Genomic DNA, 18,648 nt, shown 5'->3' with positions numbered 1-18,648 from the left:
GATTCTGCCACCATCTTTCCCCCAAATTCTCCTACTTAGACTGGCACACAGCCAAGATCTGCTCCTGTCATGCTCTCAACTGGAGACACCTGAATTATTAATACCGAAGTGTTGAGCCAAGAGAGATAATGTGTAAGTGCGTAAGCCTGTGAGTGTGTGAATCTGTGTGAGAGTGATACAAGTGTCATTATACCTAATTACCTTAAGCCTCAGAGGGATTATAGAAACTGATGGTAATAACCACCAGGTAATGTAATGTCATATAATAAAATGTCACAGTAAATGAATGGAAAGAGTAAGACCTTAAACAAAAGATCACATTATTGATGATAATTGGGTGACATGTGCCTTTAACTGATGATACAATCATGTCAACAAGGTTGCCGCAGATACTAATAAGACACCTGTAACCAGGGCTGTGACTATGAATGAGGACACAGAATTTGGTGGTTTTAGCCACTTGGAGAGAATTCATATTCTTATATATTTAATACCATGGTGGGTGTTTCTAAAGTTTGATTCCACCATTTTCAGACTCTTTACAATACATTTGACTACTATTAGGCCAATAAATAATAAGTAGATAAAGGATTCAGTATTTTCTCACCAGAGTATCAGCTTGTATCACCTCAGTGTTTCAAAAATACTGACTGTAACAAATTTAGCTCTTATTTCAAAACTTATAAAAGATGCACTGAAGTAATAGGGTTAAGGTTAACCATAACCCTAACCCTAACACTGAAGTAACTCTAACTCTAACCCTAATCACTGCATTTAATATGTATAATTTATTATAGTAATGTACTTTAGTACTATTTTGACCCGTATAAAGAAAGATGTTTACATTTTTTAAAAAGTTTCATTGTAATGACAGTTACTGCTGCTATAGATATGGTTAAAGATGATCTACACAGTAAAGTTTGTCTTTATATAAGGATACTTAAATGTCTGAATGTGCACAGTACTTTTAAGCAATAGTTGGACATTTTGGGAAATACACTTATCCACTTTTTTGCCAACAGTTAGATGTGAAGACTGATATTACTCTCATATCTGGGGCCTGTTTCACCAAATTTGCAACATGCAAGCTGCAACTTGCAACATGAGATAATTTCTTCCAGTGTTCATATGACATGTTTAACTAATGCAAGAAGACTGTAGGACTCACAAATGTATCTGCAATTTGCAGGTAACAATCATTTGTGAAACAGGGCACTGGCATCATTTGCAACCTGTGTGTAAACAGTGCTCGTAAATCTCTTTTATGAAATGTGCCCCTGTCCGTTAAAGCTGGAGCCAGCAGCTGATTAGCTTAGCTTAGTTTAGCTTAAAGACTGGTAACGGGGAACCAGCTAGCCTGGCTCTGTCCAAAGGTAAATATCTGCCCAGCACCAACAATAAAGCTCATTAATTAAAACGTCCAAATATTTTGGCTTGTAACCCCCATTAAAACTACAACTTGTGATTTTTATGCTTTGTTTTTCTACATATTAAACAAATGAGATATAACGTGTTAATTAATGAGCTCTACAGGTGCTGGTAGCTTGATTTTGTTACCTTTAGACGGATCCATGCTAGCTGTTTCCAGTCTTTATGCTAAGCTAACCATCTCTTGGCTCCAGCTTTATATTTACTTTATAGACATGAATATTAACCTAACCTTCTCATCTGCAGTAACTCACGGCAACAAAGTGAATAATTATATTTCTCGAAATATCAAAGTATTCCTTCAAGCCAGTCCCCTTGACCTTGTATTCACAGATATTCTACACACTCTGGTCCACTAATGTCAGTTTTTTAGTATTAACCATTTGATTTTTCTTTTGTTTGATCTAGTTCATCAGTTTCATGCATGCTGGCATGAACATCTGCCAGCTCTGCAAACCTGAAGCCTGAGCATATGTTTCTACAGCACATGGAATCATATTTTAACCCCTTGACTCCCATCTTTTCATCTCTCTGTCTTTTCCCAGGAGGGGGGAGGAACTGTGGTGTTCATGAGCTCATCTGTGCCAGAAGAAGTAAGGCCATGTTAACAACCATGCATGTCTCTTCACTTGTCTGCATAAGCATAAGAGTACATTTTTGAGTGTGTGTTTGTTTGTTTTCAGCTTGTTTGGCTGCATGTCTACTTTCTCCACCACATCATTTTAAAAGTACAAGGATTACTATCTCCAAATATTTAGCAGAAGCACTCCACCTGCATTTTTACCATGACATGTCTGCAGAAGTTTGGTTTATAGAGAGTGTCTCTATATAGACTACAGAAAACATAGTGTCTGTGTTTAAATTATGCATGGCATATCAAGTTTTAGTTCACTTCAGCAAAAGAAGGCAGCTGTGTGTTCATGATTTATTCATCGTGGAGGTTTTGTTTCGTATCAGAGGTCCATGTGTAAGCAACATTTCCAGATTGCCCACCTACTTTTTAAACAAGCGTGCCCTATAAACGACAGCAGAGTTAAGTATGCACTGGCCTAAAAACCTAAAAATGTGATAAGTCACCGCATGAATAAATGAATGAAGATGATAATTCTCAATGAGGAAGTTAATCTCCATCTGTGTCCCCATTTAGGTGGAAACATGACAGAATCATTTGTTTCCCTTGTTTTTATTTGACAAAAACATTTAGTTGAAATTAGCACATGTTTCTCTGAGGCTATTATTCATTTGTGGTTTTCACATTGAATGGTTGAAAGCGTTTTCATGTTTTTTGGAGTCATTACCTTAGGAAAAAAAAAGCAGATTGAGTCCTGAGGCTCAGTTCAGAGTCCCGAGTTCAGCCTCAAGTCACATGCAGTAAAAAACAGATTTATTCAGAAATTTTTTCTTGTTTATTCTGTTCAGACACACAAGTTGTACATGCACACTCAGAGAGGGTGGGACAGGGTGAAAGAGGAGGGGAGTTATTAAGGCAGAGAAAGAGAGAAGGAAGAGACAGAGAAGGAAAAAAATCTACTTTAATCTGCTCTACTGTTAATAGAAATATCAGACTCTCCTGTGAATGATGGGTATTATATAAAAAATAACTGATAGCCGGGTGAGCTGTTTCGAATGCTGGCTTGCCACCGCTCCACTTTCCAGTGTACATTGACGGAGGGATCAGGTTACCTCAGGTGTCTAAATTATTCAGCTGTTGTTGACATTTACAGAGCAGGGCCATGTATGAAGTGTCATCACAGGCCGGGGCACAGGGCCATAAGCTGTTCATTTCGACAGACGGCTGATGTGCCTGTGGCTGCAGAGGTCGTTCTGGCTCAATAAACAGAACTGTCAGCAGTTGGAGTTGATGCGTAACCCTGGCTGGTGCTGGACTGGACTAAGAGTAAAGGATTTATTACATGTCGGATTACTTCAGAGCAGGACAACTTTGTTTTTTCCTCTTCTTAGATCATTAACTATCTATAGCAGCAGAAGTACTGTTAGTGCTTTTTGGGAACAGCTGGCTTTAAAGAGGATATTTATGTAGAGAAGGTAAGCCTCTGCCGCTACATATCTCTCTCCTGCTTCTCTTGCTATTCTTGGGAATTTAGCATTCATCATTTTGGCAGTCTGCAGCAGGCAGCAGCACTAGTTGTCAGCTGCAGTGGTCTCTGCCTGTTGCTATGGTGAAACAAGTCTGTCTATAGAAAGTTCAGACTGTAGTCAGGAGGTTAGGGAAAGTATGCATCCATCTTTCTCTCTTCCTTATCTCATTTATATTCTCAGGGAGATATCACATTGTTAAGTAGCGGCTGCCGATGGTTGAAATGAGCACCTGCTACAAACCACATGCTACTACATTTGGGCTGTGTCTGCTTCATCAGACACATTTGCCTATACTGCACCACCATGTTATTTATTTATTTCATTTATGTAACTGAGATTAAAAAATATTTTTCCAGACTGTTTTGGTCAAGATCAAAAGCTAAAACAACAGAATTAGACAAAAGTGCAATTATAAAATCATGAATAAATTGCCATGGTAATTGCCATGGTTATATCATAAAATATCACATCATTAAAAAGGGCCTAATGTGGCACTTTAAAGCTGCACTAATCAATATTTTTATATCAACAATGGATCAAATGAATATGTGTATAGTGAGAGGGTCGCACATAGTCAGAGAATTATCAAATGACTCTGTGTTCCCTTCAGCTCTACAGAGCATTTTAGCATCTTTCAGCTCATTGTCTTGATTTTACGGCATGTAATTTCAACTTAAGGCCTTCAGTGAGCGTCGGTCAGGGCTAAAGACTAAAAGTTTGAAAGTGAAAAAAGTTAGTTTGTGGAGTTAGAATGAAGTGAGGTTACCAGACTTATTTAGCTTGCTCCTCATATCTGCTTAAGGCAAGCGACTCGAGGCTACGTTAGCCGTTACATCAGCATAACACACCCAAATCTCTGACTGAACTGTTGGTGGTTGAGTTGCATTGTGGGTAATATAAGCGCCAGAATTTTATTATGTCATAAAAAGATGATATTTCTGTCCATCGTGAGTCTGACAGTGTTATAGGAGTGCAATGCTAAATCAGTGAAGCACTCACTAATGTGCACACTCATGGTAAATTCACAGAGGTGATTTTAATTATTTTGGCTTATTAAACTTCCTCACCGGACTGTGTGGACGTGTACAGTATCTCCCAGACATTCCTGACGTCACATAATTACTATCATAACTCCACACAGCTTCAACCTGAGCAGAGGTCTAATTAGTAAGAGTATGTGAAAACATCTGAGTGGTGCGCTTAAGGGTGTGTTCACGTCATGTCGTCCAAACTGTAATTACGAGCAGCCGAGTGGGAGAAGCTGTTCACGTCAACCTCCGACCTGTAATTCTGACTCGGATATATCGGGAATTTCTGTTGGCTATGATACGTGCATCTTGGCAGAAACACTTCTGGAAGTGTCAATAAAACAGATGTCAAAATGTCTCCAAAAGGACCATTATCAACAGTTCAAGTTAATTAATCCTGATATATACACAAGTACACAAACAGAATTGAAAATAGACTGAAATGGTTTAGACAGTGTTCACACCTGCTTTTTTTAGTTCAACACAGCCAGAAAAATGGCTAAATGAGGCTACTTTGTCATTTAATAACTTAAGATTATTGGGTATGACACCTCACAGTGTGGGCAACGTAAACAAATCTGTAACCACACAATTTACACACTGATTGTATGTTGAGTGTATGTAACAGTCCTGACTAGTTACTATGGGAACAACTCTCATTCTTCCCATTCTGCTGACATGGCGTGAACACTTGCAAGTTGTAAACATGGGAATCTTTCCCATCCATCCCATATGATGTGAACGCAACATAAGCCTATAAGACTGGTGTCACTCATAAAAATACTAAGGGATTAATTTTTGAACGCACACATAGTTCTGGGATCAAAAACTTTTATGGGTGTATTATGTGCTTCAAGTACTTGAACTGAAAATGCAGTCATATCACCAAACCTCACTTACAGTATGCTTCATTTTACAAGCTGCCCTTTCCATTGAAGCAAAGGCCTCAGGGCAAAATACAGTTAATGCTTCGTTGTCCACAGACTTCCCCTTTTCTTCAGTTATTGTGGTGTGTGTGTTATAACCTATTAAGTGCAGACTCAGTGTGGTTTTGCTGAGTTTACTGAGTCTTCGTTCAGTTAGATACAGTCCCTTTGAGGCTCTCATAAAAATAGCACATCTGCAGCACTGGGCTGCATGGTTACATGCAGTACGGTTGGCCTACATACAGTGCTGTAGATTGTATCTGTTGTGCCTTTGAAGTGGAAAAACCACTGACTGTTTTTAAGTACAATAGCTAATGCTCCACTGACAAAGCAACATTTGAAGAGTTTCATTCCCAAAATAAGAAGCCTATCATCAAATGAAATTATTTGTGGTATCAAAGTAGGGTTGTTTACAGAGTCAAAATCATTCAGTTGAAAATAGTGTGGACACATCTGGGTTTCATATTCATAGCCTGACAGACATTTTGTCAAATATGAAGCAATTTGGTTTTGAAATGATGCTGTTACATACCATCATTATGAGTATTACTCATGTTCTTCTATGTTTTAATTTTGGTTTTCTCTTTCTCTGTTGTCTTTCTTTCCTTTTCCTTCCCCGTATCCCCTCTTCCCTCCTTTATTTCTGTTTTTCTCCCCAGTCTCTCCTGAGCTTCTGGGTGTCCTGTCTTCCATTGCAGCCTTCATGGCGTTGATGGCTCTGTTTTTTCTTTACCTCAGCAACAAACTGTCAGTGGAGAGTCCTGACGATCTGTCACATCTCAGTGGCTATAAGAACAGCCAGCCAGGTAAAAAAAAACAACAACACACTCACAGTTTCATCACAGCAGCTGCATTTACATACAGTACAGACATTTGGATCATTGGCTCTGTTGTGGTTTTACAATAACACCCTGAAACTATAAAAAAGTCAGACATCTGCCTTGATTGAAACCATAAAAAACAAAACAAAACAAAACTCATCTTACAGTTGCACCTTCTGTAAACATGCTGGTCTTGTAGACTTAAACAGATTAGCAGATTATTGGAGACATACTAACAAATAATACCATTTCGGTATCAAGATTCCACATCTTATAAGCATAAAATGACATAAGACTAAAGGCATAAGTATGCTTCCGACAAACTAGGTCGAACGACGTGTGGTCCAGTAACAGAAGGTCTAATTGCAAATGTGTTTATACCTTTTCTGATTGGCCGCACTCAAAGAAGTCTGTTGGTTTAGTGCCCCACTGCTCCCTCAAAAACTGTTAATGGATGAATTGGTGAATCACAATTAGTTGTATGTACAAAAAGTAATATAAGTAGTTGTATGAAGAATATATAAAGAGAATTGGAAAGAGAAATTCAAACACTGACTACTTTCACACCTCTGCACACCTGGTAAGTGAGTGGGGTTATAAGATTGTTTTGTACAACAGTAAAACTGTGAAGCACTTTCTTTGAACCATACTGAGGCTTTAAATGATACGGCTGGCATTATCTTACATTTTTTCTCAATGTCAATATCACTTAAAAAAAACCAGCAGACTCTCTGACTTCCCCAGCCTGTCTGTGCCACTTAACTCGAGCTCATTTGTTCCTACTGAAGACATAAATCTTTATAAAGGGGTCCCAATCTTTAAAAAAGGTTCAGTGATTGCCTAAAACAGCTGAGCACTGTAGTCCTTAGGGAATGTCATATAAACAGGAGTAAATAGTTATTTGGTGAATTAATACACATTTGGTGCTCTAGTGAGTGTTTACAGCAGCAGGACTGTGTATATGGGTTTCACTCAAAATAGACTTCAGTGCCCATGTTCACAGTAATGAAGGAGCATGTCACCCAGTGCAACAGAGTGGTTCACTGATGTGTTTTTGACAGAGGAAGAGAAGGAATAAACTGTGTCAGGCTTTGGCTACACAGACAATACTTGTTAATAGGGTCAATTCAACTTCTGGGATTAGTTGAGCACGAAAATATAGAATATCTTCAGACTTATATGATCCATGTAACACCTTTAAAGCTATATAAAATTAATATTATGCATATAATCGTGGTCACTTTTTAAACCTGTATTTAAACCTGTGAGGGGGGAACCTTGTTACAAGACATGTATTATGATCCTTATCATACCCATATTTGTGTGTATGTAAATTTTGGTCTCAGCACACACTGTGACGCTGGCACCACACCCTACTAACAACCACATGTCCGTGACAGTGCCTCTGATGAGCTAATCTAGTGGTCGGCGTGGTAACAGGATCCCCGGCTGAGAGATGGCCTTCTTCAAAAGCTTCCAGCAGAACCTACCATCTGTCAACATTTCCTCCCTCTTGGACACGGTCAGCAGCCGCGTGGATGACCTGGCCAATGCTGTCAGTGATGTCACTTATGCTGTCAGTGACCAGCTGACTGAGGGGGTCACCACTATCATCCATAAGGTTCAAGAGGAGGAAGATGGGGAGAACGCCAGCGGCCAGGAGTCCGGTCAGACTGCCACAGCGCACGAAGGGAAGGCCAGCAATAAAAGCATGTGGCAAATGACTAGAGACTCAGAAACAGGCAATGCAGGCTCCAAAAACAACCAAACCAGTGATACAACAGAGGCAGAGTACAGTCAAAGTCAGCTTGAGTGGGAATGGAGGGACGGATGCTGGCGAGTTAAAAAGACAGAGGCTGAGATAGCAGAGGAAGAAAAGAGGAAGAAAGAGGAAAAAGAGATGCAGGAGAAGAGAGAGCTGAGGAGAAAAGAAAAGAGGGAGAAGCAGCTGGAGAAAGAAGCCAAGAAAAACAAAGAGGAATACCAAGAGGGAAAAGAAGAGACCAAAGAAGAAGAAACTGATATTTTAGAGAAAACTGATGACACAAGCTCAAAAGACAGAAAAGTAAGTGACAGTGGAGACCCATCCACTGGTCAGCAGAAAAGTAACGAATGCGATGAACCTCCTCAGTCACCTGGTACTGAAACTGAATTATTATCAAAACAGAAAAAGCAAAAGGATGAGGAAGGAGAAGAGGAAGAGAGGAAGAACAGCCTCGAGAGAGACGGAGATGATGAGGAAGAGATTGAGCTTTCTAGATCTACCTCAAAAAGAAAAAAGAAAAAGTCAGACAAGAAGAAGGAGAAAGGCGCAAAGGAAGGCTCAAAGAAATCCGAAAAAGCCTCGGATGTGGAGAAAAAGAAGGATAAAGGCAAGAAGAGCAAGAAGAAAAAGAAAGGCAACCAAGGTTAGAGGATGTGCTGCTTCCTTTTCACCACAACTCTTTAGATTTCTTCTGCTTGTCTCGTTTTCAAACTCTTCGCTTCTCAGAAACTTTACATTCTTACCCTTAAATTCACCTTGCTGGAGTGTTGTGTGCGGGTTTCAGTTGCTTCTTGACTCTTGGGATCCTCGCTTTTCTTTTAAACACTTCACATATTATGGTTTAATGAGATAAATGTGTGAACTAGAGTGTTCATGTGTTCTCTCCAGAGGGAGTTTTATCAGACAGCGAGGAGGACAGAGGCCCCGAGGCAGCGGCACAGCAGAACACAACCTCAGCGTGGAGCAGCAAACGCAAACAGTCCACGGAGCAGGGAGGATACAGCAGTGAGGCCTCCAGTGAACGGGGTGAGTGTGTCCACGCATACTGTACTCATGTTTGGCTTTCAGTCATGTATTCACATCATTTACTTCAGTAAAAGTAGAAATACCAAACTGTAACAATACTTAGTTACATCTAAAAGCTCTGCATACAAAATTTGATGTCACTAAATCTTACACACTGGTCCTTTAACTGTCTCAATTGAGCCCTCATATCACTTTATAGTCATTTTGTCTCCTGTGGGGAGTTTCTAGTTTGCTTTTATTTCAATCTCTAAAACACTTGATTCCCCCCCCTAAATTTCCCTTTAAAGTAATAGTTTGACGTTTGGGGAAATATGATTCAATTTCTTGGCGATAGTTACATGAGTAGATTCATACCTTTCTCCTCTTTGAAAATACATATTAAGATGAATTAAATATGAAGCTACAACCAGCAGCTGGTTAGCTTAGCTTAGCACTAAGACTGGAAATAAGGGAAAACAGTTAGCTTTGGCTCTGTCCAAAAGTAACAACATTCACCCACCAGTACCTCTAAAACTCATTTATTAACAAATTATATCTTGTTTGTTTAATTTGTATAAAAACCAAATTGTAAGAATGACTAATTGTAGTTTTACAGTGGGTTACCTTGGTACAAGTAACCTTGTTTATTGTAAACTGAAATGAACAGTATCTGCTTGGAAAAATCAATCATTTGGATGCATTGGCATGAAAAATATGGGTGAAAATTTGTTTAAGCTAATCTACTTCTTTGAAAAATCTACATATTTTATTGTGAAATACAGTAAAAAAAAAAAAAAAAAAAAGATAAGCTAAAAAAAACATGGGTGTGAAAAGATGGACTAATTTGTGGGTCCGTCACAGTTTGAGGTCAGCTTGACCCCATGGTAGACTGTATGTTGCATACCAAATGAGTATCTCTGCAAAGCACAGTATGTCTCCAATAACACTCCCTCCATATCACATTACTGGTTCTTTATCTGTCTCTGTCCCTGCCGTGAAAGCAGCCAACAGCATCCAGAGGATAAAGAAGGAGTCTTCCCTCAATGAGCTCCAGCCTCCTCCGTACCAGGACGAGGGCTCAGCTGCATGCGCGTCCTCTCGCTCTCGTTCGGAGCGTGGGGTTAGGAGGGGGTCCTCCCCACAGCGCTGCGACAGCCCCCACTGCTCCAGTGAGCCCAGTGTGGACCAAGACACTGAGAGCTACCTCAACAAGGGCTGTGAGGAGGACATACCCAGTGATAGCACTGCGGTGCTGGGACCAGAGGTGAGAGGAAAGTTACTGTGTGTTCCCCTTTTGTGTCTTCAAGCAGTATATAACAGAGTCAGCAGAATATTTTTATACTTTTTAGTTCACATTGTACATAATATAAAAAGTCAAACTCTTGACAGGATAATTATGATAACACAAACTTTGTATTAATATTACAGTGTTTTTAATCAGACATTCATATGAGATCACTACTGTAATTAGTTAACTGTAAAAATGTTACTTCAGTTACAGTGTCAGTTACAGTCACCTCACCTTAAGGAGACAGGACAGGGTGACCTGGTGGTTGTAATTTATTTAAGAGGAAAACAAATCTTCCACTGGTCCTGCAGATTTTCTTAATACTTAGGCTGACTCAGCTCCCAGAAATATAGTACATAAAATTATATTTGTTCATTTTTCAATAACAAACCTCAGAATTTACTTGTGACTATTTGAAATATTAGAAAACTGAAGAAAATCTGATGGAAAAAACATGTATAAATACTATTTACAGCATGATGCTCTGTAGCTTAATAATTGATTATTTTAACAATTAATTTGAGGGATATTCAGCCACTTAGTTAGATTCTTCCCAGTTTTTTTTGTTTTCTACCACCACAAGCATCTGGACTGACTGTGTTACTTGAGGACATTGTTTATTGTAAACTGCAGTGAACAGCCTACAGAAATACAAGATCATTTGGGTGCATTGGGATATTAAATAATATAAAATAAAATTTGTTTAAATTTACTTATCTTAAAAAAAAAGACAAGGTAAGACAGTTAAGTGTTAGAAAGTAAGTAAAGTAAGTGGTGTAGTTTAACTTAATACAAAGGCTGATAGCATCATTATTTACTGTATACTTATCTGATATTATGTAAATTATTATCTTGATATTTTCTTGTTTTTTCGCTCAGGATGGTTCTGGTCCTCACCTCCCCACAGCCTACGAGCCAGAGCCACTTGCCAAATATGGCACGTTGGACGTCGCCTTCGAGTACGACTCCGGTGAGCAGTGGTTGGCCGTCACGGTCACTGCAGCAACAGACATCCCCGCTCTCAAACAGACAGGGAACATCTCGTGGCAGGTCCACCTGGTCCTGCTGCCCACAAAGAAGCAACGGGCCAAGACCGGCGTCCAGAGGGGTCCGTGTCCTGTCTTCACGGAAACATTCAAGTTTTCCAGGGTGGAACAGGACGCCCTTGGAGACTACGCTGTTCGTTTCCGCCTGTACAGCATCAGGCGGATGAAAAAAGAGAAGGTCCTGGGAGAGAAGGTGTTCTACCTGACTAAGCTCAACCTGCAGGGCAAGATCGCTCTACCTGTCACCCTGGAGCCTGGCTCTGAACTTACAGTGAGAACACTTTGTGAATTTTTATCTCACACTGTGCACTATTTTGTCTGAAGCAATGGGATGTCGAATTGCAATGAACATATCATCTGTAGAATTGCAAATTAATAAGGGCTGTAACTAACTAATTATTTTGTTGATCTATAGATTGATTGTTGGTCTATAAAACATCAGAAAACAGAGAAAGAGTCGTAGAGTCCAAGGTGATGTCCAACCAACAGTCCAAAGCCCAACAATATTCAATTTACTATCATGTAAGACAAGAAAATGCAGCAAATTCTCATATTTGAGAAGCTGGAGCCAACAAATATTTGTCATTTTTACTTGAGAAATAGGTTAACAATCAATAAATTATTAAAATTGTTGCTGATTAAGTTATTTCATTGTTTTCCTGTAGGGAACCTGAACATCTCAACCCAATTTCATAACAATTCATCCAATAGTTGTAGATATATTTACTAAAAAACAAAAATGCCAATCTCATGGTAGCACTAGAGTGAAAGTCAGGGGATCACAAAAGTCATTAGGTTGATCCTCTGAGGACCATGAATGTCTGTCAAACATTTCATGGCAATCTGTTCAATAGTTGTTGAGATATCTCAGTTTGGATCAAAGTGCTGGATCGACCAACAAAAAACATTTTTATGTCATTTGGTGGCCAAAAAAATGCCTTGGAACACCTTCTTTTTAGGTTATGACTCTAAACCAAAGAAGATTTTCATCCAACATTTTCATACATGCTGTAAAAATCCTCCTGTTGCTTCTTTATTCTCTCTCATTTGAGTAACTTCCCCTTGTGTGTTTCATCTTTCCAGGGTTGCGGCTCTCTGGTAAGTGTGTCTCGCAGTGCAGGAGCTGTGTCCTATCGGTCTACCGAAGACTCGTCAACGCCAGAGATCCTCCTGGGTCTCATATACAACTCTGCCACGGGACGATTATCTGCTGAGGTTATCCAGGGAAGCCACTTCAAAACCACAGCATCTGATAAACCCGTCAGTAAGTATAAAAAGCTGGCATGTTATGTTTCATTCTTGAGGTTTCATGCCAGAGGTGAGGTGCTGAGTGACGCTATAAATTATCTGTTCAGTGAAAAAAAGGTGCTGGTAGACCAAAAATTTGTTTTGGCAAAGCAGATGGGCAACACTCCCAGTGGCATGTAACAAAAACAAATTGTGCATCATTACATTTAAACGTTTCCTGGCAACAGGACCGACTTTTTAATCACTGATGTGATGAAAGGTATAATGCTGTTTGTTAGGTTTCCCATGAAAGCTGACCTGGTATGTATCACAGTCTCTCAATATTTTCTGACTGCTACCTCTCTTTCTTCTTTCCAACCTTGTGTGCTGTGGGGTGTGTGTGTGTGTGTCACAGATGGTCTGTTTTGTTGTATAAAACACTTTGTAGGGGGACAGCTTTATATCATGAGAGGTAAGACAGCAGCAAATTACTTGTAATGTTTTGATTTGTATAATTGTTGTAAGATATATTTTAATTATGTGTTTTGTTTTACTTTTGAAAGTCTTAGTCCAAAATATCTCATATATTGATAATTGGAGACGCTAGCTTAGCTTAGCATAAAGACTGGGAAACAGAGGGAAACAGCTAGCCTAGCTCTGTTCAAGTAAGAAAAAAAATCAGTGTCTCTAGGTAAAGTGCAATATCTGGTTATTTAATCTGTACAAATCAAAGTGTAAAATCTTCAGTAAAAAGTATTTCCAATGAAAACAGTGAGGGCTTTGCATTATCCTGAGTAACGAGGACACTAATTCTGGAAAGATCTATTTCTGTTGAATGTCATTTTTCATGTTGTAAGCATCACAAATGAATCAGGGAATGCAGAGAGACCGATATCTCAAAACATGGGCAAATAAAACAAAAACGTCATGGTTAGATAGAGAGATAGAGTTTCTTCATACTTTGATTTGGCTGCCTTGGTTTAAATTATTCTTTGATTAGCGCACAAAAATGAAAATGTCTGAGGTGATGGGCCTTGAGTACACCTATTTAAAACCTCTAATGCACAGTATGTAACACTGGCCGCAATACTCATATCCCTCCACTTGATGGCACTCTCTCACCGCTCTCCCATCCTTCCTCCAGATACCTACGTGAAGCTGACCATGCTGGACTCCAAGGGGAAGGAGATGTCCAAGTGTAAGACAGCCGTGTGCCGCGGCCAGCCCAACCCCACCTACAAGGAGACCTTCGTGTTCCAGGTGGCGCTGTTCCAGCTGTCCGAGGTGTCACTGGTGGTGTCGGTGTTCTGCCGCCGGAGCAGCATGAGGCCCAGGGAGAAGCTGGGCTGGGTCTCCCTGGGCCTCAACAGCACCAGCGAAGAGCAGCAGGCCCACTGGACGGAGATGAAAGAGGCGGAGGGACAGCAGGTCTGCCACTGGCACACACTCACCGACACATAGGAGGAAGATTTAGAAAGACTCAGTTACCTACAGTTACATTCCCCGGACATTCAGAGTTTTAAGGGAGCAGGAGGGCCCCTTGTGAGATGATGTATGTGTGTGTGTGTGTTGGATGCAGGTGTGGGTTCACTGCCATAGACTGCATGAATACCCTTTACTTGGTGGAGGTGCTAAAGCTCCGTCACTGACAGAGAAAAAGGCAACGGCAGGCTGAAAATAATGAAATTACAACAACTGAAGCAACCGAGAACAGAAGGAAACAGTTAGATTTGTTTTCCAGTGATTACGCCTACAGCAACACATGCATGTACAGTAACTGTTTACAATGTGAAGAGACTTCCATGTCGCATATTATGAAAGATTTTCTGTCTCTGAATCTTCTGGACCAAAGAGCTCGGTCCAGGACTAGCAGACTCCTCCTTGTTTCTTCTGGGCTTCCCTGGATTTCAGCTGCCACCAGCATACCAGACATTTCTCTATGCGTCATAGCCATTGACAAAAGAGAATGCAACGAAAAAGACTGTTAAAAAAAGGGCCTACAACATGCTGCAACTATGCTTACGAGCTATGCTTTGTACAGTTTGTTTACATGCACATAACATTATGCAAGTTCCATTCATCGGTGCCCCCTTTAATGTTTGTTTTTTTTTGATTATCAGTCAAATGGTTTACCAGTTTTTTGGGTGTCTCTGTTACACAAAGAGAATCTTTTTTTTTTTTTTTTATTGTGGTGTTACATAACTCAGTACACTATGCATCTGACGCCACTTTAAACGAGAGGAATGAAACTGTTTTGTGCTCTTACAGAATTGGACACCGCTCTCTGCATGCCACTGGTATCAAAGAGCAGCTTCCTTTCCTGTGTAATACAGACTGAGCCTGTTTCACCATTCAGCCTTCTGACAACTCAGCCATGTTCATTCATGTAGAAACACGGTGCTTCCCGCTGAGGAGGAATATGCAAAAGCCTGCGCAGTCCAATAAACCCCGGCTGTTTCTCTGAGGCAGTGCCGACGCCAGCCTCGGCTGCGTTTGCTGTGAGGGGAGTTGGAGTGGCGAAATGAAATTGCAGGAAATAAAGGTCAAATCATATTTTCTCATTACAAGTGAATGGAAAGTGTATTATTAAAGACTAAAATAAATAAAAGACATCCTCTGAGAAAACTGATTACACCTGCGCTGTCTTCATCTGGAACAAAGCCAATTTTTAAACCCCAATCAGAAAATCTAAGAGTCAAGAAAAATCCCCGATGAATACTGAAGACTTCACAGCCACACCCATGTTTCAGTAAACAGAAAGAAACTCTCTCCCCTCTCTCTTTCTGGCTGAAGAGAGACAACGAGGGGTGTGGGACACATTTTGTATTTCTCCTCGTCCCAGTGACGTCAGAGCTGAATCTCTCATCTGGGTTAGCTTCAGTTCTCCTGCATGTGATCCTGGGAACCAATTTCTTTTAAAGCAGAAACGTATTCATTAAAATGATTATTTCACAGGATGTAATGAAAACCAGATGTCTAGTGTTCCTGCCAGATAAGCAATTTGCTTTTGATTGCAGAAAAGGGAGTAACAGCCACTAGGAGTGCTTTCATTACAAGTTTGGCATGTTCTTTGTTATAACCAGCATTTATATATGTGGTGCTATGAATCGCAACCTGTACGTCAAAGTTATGTTTCATTGTTAATTTGAAAGTTTTGAAACAATGCTCTTAAAAGGTAATGAAGACATGAGTCAGATAATGTTTTTAACAATGTTGAGAGTTTTTATTTCCATTCATCTGGCCTTCAATGGTATTGTCTGATGCTGTCATCAGTCAAGTACAGCGCAAGCAGCGTTGCAGGTGGCTGGAGCCTCGCCCACAGTTGAGGATCTGACCCGGGAGCGCATACTTTCACAACTCCTTTCACCTCACAGAAAAGACTGCAGCCTTCCAAAAATGTTCCTGTTCTGAGCCACGGAAAACCAGCTGTGCCACAGATCCTAGAGGGGGGTGGGGTGGGGGGAGGGGATGGGGGTGTGATCAGGGACTGGAGGAACGGGAGGTTTTTAACTTCCAAAATACCAGCTTACCCAATCTGTGCCCTGAGGACAGGCTTAGAGTCAGACAGGTAATTATGAGGCCCCTGGAGCTCCAATAAAAGTGTTGAGATGTAAGTGAGGGCTGAGGAGCCAGACTGGTGCAGAAACACCAAGTATAAATGTGGGATTTTTTTTAAAACCCATGTTGCTATTTCACACCAGTGTAATTAGAAATCTGGCTCCCTCTTGAATGCACATGTCGATTTAAACATTTCTATACTTCACTGGGGAGGTGAGAACGCAGCAGCAGCAGCAGCCACCTGGAGCAGGTTGGGGTAAATGTTACAGAAGCTCAACTTATGACATTCTAGTTACAGGTTGACCTTTCTAATAACTAGGTCATCTTGGTCGCTATAAAAACACATATGTCTGCCTCAGTGCTGCTCTCGGGTCAGTAAAATCCCCCTTCAAGCATTCAGTGGCACAAGCTAGTTTTCATGGAAATAAGCTGTCGGCTCCATCAGGTTGGGACCTCTTTGCAATCAGAGATAATAAACTACAATGTCCTGTCATTTTATTGCATGTGTCATCAGTTTAAAAAATCTTTTTTTAATAATATATTCAATAAATATACAGGAACCATGGACTTAATGAGAGTTTTTGTTTCATAAAAGCATCCTCATAGTTAAACATCATTTGGGAAAAATGTCCTAGCATTATCCTACTATCTTTTTTCAGGGGAACTTTTTTTGTTTCTTAGGTGGATCTTTTGTTCAGATTACAGGAATTAAGTTTAACAAGGTCAAATACAGGACTTTGGAATTATAATACATGATGGGTTGGGCTCCAATGGATTGACTCCTGGTAAAGTACCATGCAGAATGGATGTAACAGACTGCATCTCTTTAACAAGCCTTCGCATTGTTCACCCTGCAAATGATGCTGCAAAGCAGCAGACATCGTACCTATTTGGCAAACATTCATCAAGCAATGGTAAAAAAAAAAACAAACAAACAAAGTGAAACCAATATGGCGACACTGTAAAGTGACGTTTCTGTTTGAGGTGGCAAAGTTCTGTACAGAAGGGTCACATGAACGTAGCGGGACATTATTTAATACTTATGCTCCAAAGCCAGAAGTGGCCATATATTAAACCTACATTTTTAACCAGAGTCCTAATAGTATGCTCAACTTTACTGGAGACTTTCTGCATGATTACAACCTCAATGAGACATCGAAACCCAATTTTTGTCATTTTTGGCAGCTTGTTGCACTTCAGTAAGGGACATTGTAACCATTGATTGGTAGATATTATTACACTTAAACATGACTACTTCGACTTCTGACCAATTTTACAAACATTAGTAAACACCCTATAGCATAAAAAACAGGCCTTTTTAAACACTCCAAGAGTGCTACGCCTGTAAGCATAACAAAATGACACAATGGTGGCTGGTTTTCATGACAAATTTGAGGCATTATGGTGACTGTTGAAGTGAATTCCTTCTTGACCACGTAACTAAACATGATTGGGCCAACCTGTTTTACTCTTCAGTCGAGGTTCTGTCTTGTTCTCCGACTAAGTAGTCTGTGTCTGATCTCCCACAGGCAGAGGTTTTGAAAAATGTTCATCCCACATAGATTTACACATTTAAACGACATAATTAAAAAAAAAAAAGTTTGTTCAATAAAATATTTCTGACCATCAGTGCTTCTCTCACATACATGTACAAGAAGTACAGTTTGTAACTGTAAAACGGGGGGAAAAAAGCGCAGTAGCAACCATGTGCCACTTCTGCTCTCGCAGTTTGACATCAGTCTGTCAGTGAATCAGTAACTGATCGCTCCGTTGTCAGGTAGAGTTTATCCTGGGAGAGTTTCTGTACACTGTGTACAACCACCCTCTTTCCTCAGGAGGCCGTTAAAGAGGTGCAAATAACATCTGTAGTGGTTGATGATGGCGCATGATTAGAGAACATGAAAAAAGGGGGAAGTGACATCCACCAAAAAGGCTTATTTTGTTGGCAGTGGTCCCTTTTTAGCTCTTCAAACTTCCAGTAGAGTTGTGGATCAGACCACCAGCCACAAACAGCTTTTAAGGGTAACTTGTCTTTCCCCTCTGGGCAAAATCCAAACTTTTCTTCTGTGCGTTTATCTGGCAGTCCATCCATCCATCCACCCATCTTCATCACTGCTCGCAGTGTTTTCTTTAAATACAGCCGGTCCTTCAAATCTACTCTGCTTTTGGCTCTGGGTCTTTGCTGGGTCACTCAGCCCGATGCTAGATGAACTTGAAGCACTTGGTCTTATCGTGGGGCAAACGAGTCTTAAACAGCACCGAGTCCACACGGAACTGTGTGTAGAGCAGTGGCATGTAACCATACACCTTGACGAAGAAGTTGATGCACTTGTGGCGCTCGTGGAAATGCGAGTCATCGTGTGAAAGTGCCTGAGGGCAGCCGGGACAGCGGAAAGTCCAACGAGATGTTACCTAAGACAGAGATAGAGAGAGAGATAGAGAGTCTGATATATACT

General features: G+C 40.4%; 2 protein-coding genes across 9 annotated transcripts in view; one reads left to right on the top strand and one right to left on the bottom strand.

Moving 5' to 3' along the window:
- Nucleotides 1–1,055: 1,055 nt before the first annotated feature.
- On the top strand, nt 1,056–16,019 carry syt14b (synaptotagmin XIVb). Of its 7 annotated transcripts, none has more exons than XM_067571803.1 (11): nt 1,056–1,189; nt 1,974–2,021; nt 6,221–6,288; nt 7,704–8,711; nt 8,957–9,094; nt 10,078–10,337; nt 11,241–11,678; nt 12,491–12,671; nt 13,050–13,106; nt 13,779–14,062; nt 14,214–16,019. In XM_067571803.1, the coding sequence occupies exons 4-11, from the start codon at nt 7,760–7,762 to the stop codon at nt 14,307–14,309; spliced, it is 2,406 nt and encodes an 801-aa protein (XP_067427904.1). In that variant the 5' UTR covers nt 1,056–1,189; nt 1,974–2,021; nt 6,221–6,288; nt 7,704–7,759; the 3' UTR covers nt 14,310–16,019. The 7 variants fall into 7 exon arrangements, with proteins under 7 accessions (XP_067427904.1, XP_067427910.1, XP_067427908.1 ...); XM_067571807.1 differs by lacking the exon at nt 1,056–1,189 and adding an exon at nt 1,343–1,373 and having other exon boundaries at nt 15,025–16,019; XM_067571804.1 differs by lacking the exon at nt 1,056–1,189 and adding an exon at nt 1,343–1,373 and having other exon boundaries at nt 14,903–16,019.
- The window catches only part of extl3 (exostosin-like glycosyltransferase 3), a 30,071-nt gene continuing 27,256 nt past the window's right edge, over nt 15,834–18,648 (bottom strand). For both annotated transcript variants that reach the window (XM_067571800.1, XM_067571801.1), the window contains exon 6: nt 15,834–18,604. In XM_067571800.1, the coding sequence (XP_067427901.1) occupies nt 18,395–18,604 (210 nt within the window). In that variant the 3' untranslated portion in view covers nt 15,834–18,394. The remainder of the gene's footprint in view (nt 18,605–18,648) is intronic.

This window comes from Thunnus thynnus, chromosome 18, assembly GCF_963924715.1.
Source record: "Thunnus thynnus chromosome 18, fThuThy2.1, whole genome shotgun sequence".
Classification (NCBI taxonomy): Eukaryota; Metazoa; Chordata; class Actinopteri; order Scombriformes; family Scombridae; genus Thunnus; species Thunnus thynnus.
The sequence above is the reverse complement of the archived record's forward strand: the minus strand, read 5'-3'. Positions and strand labels throughout refer to the sequence as shown.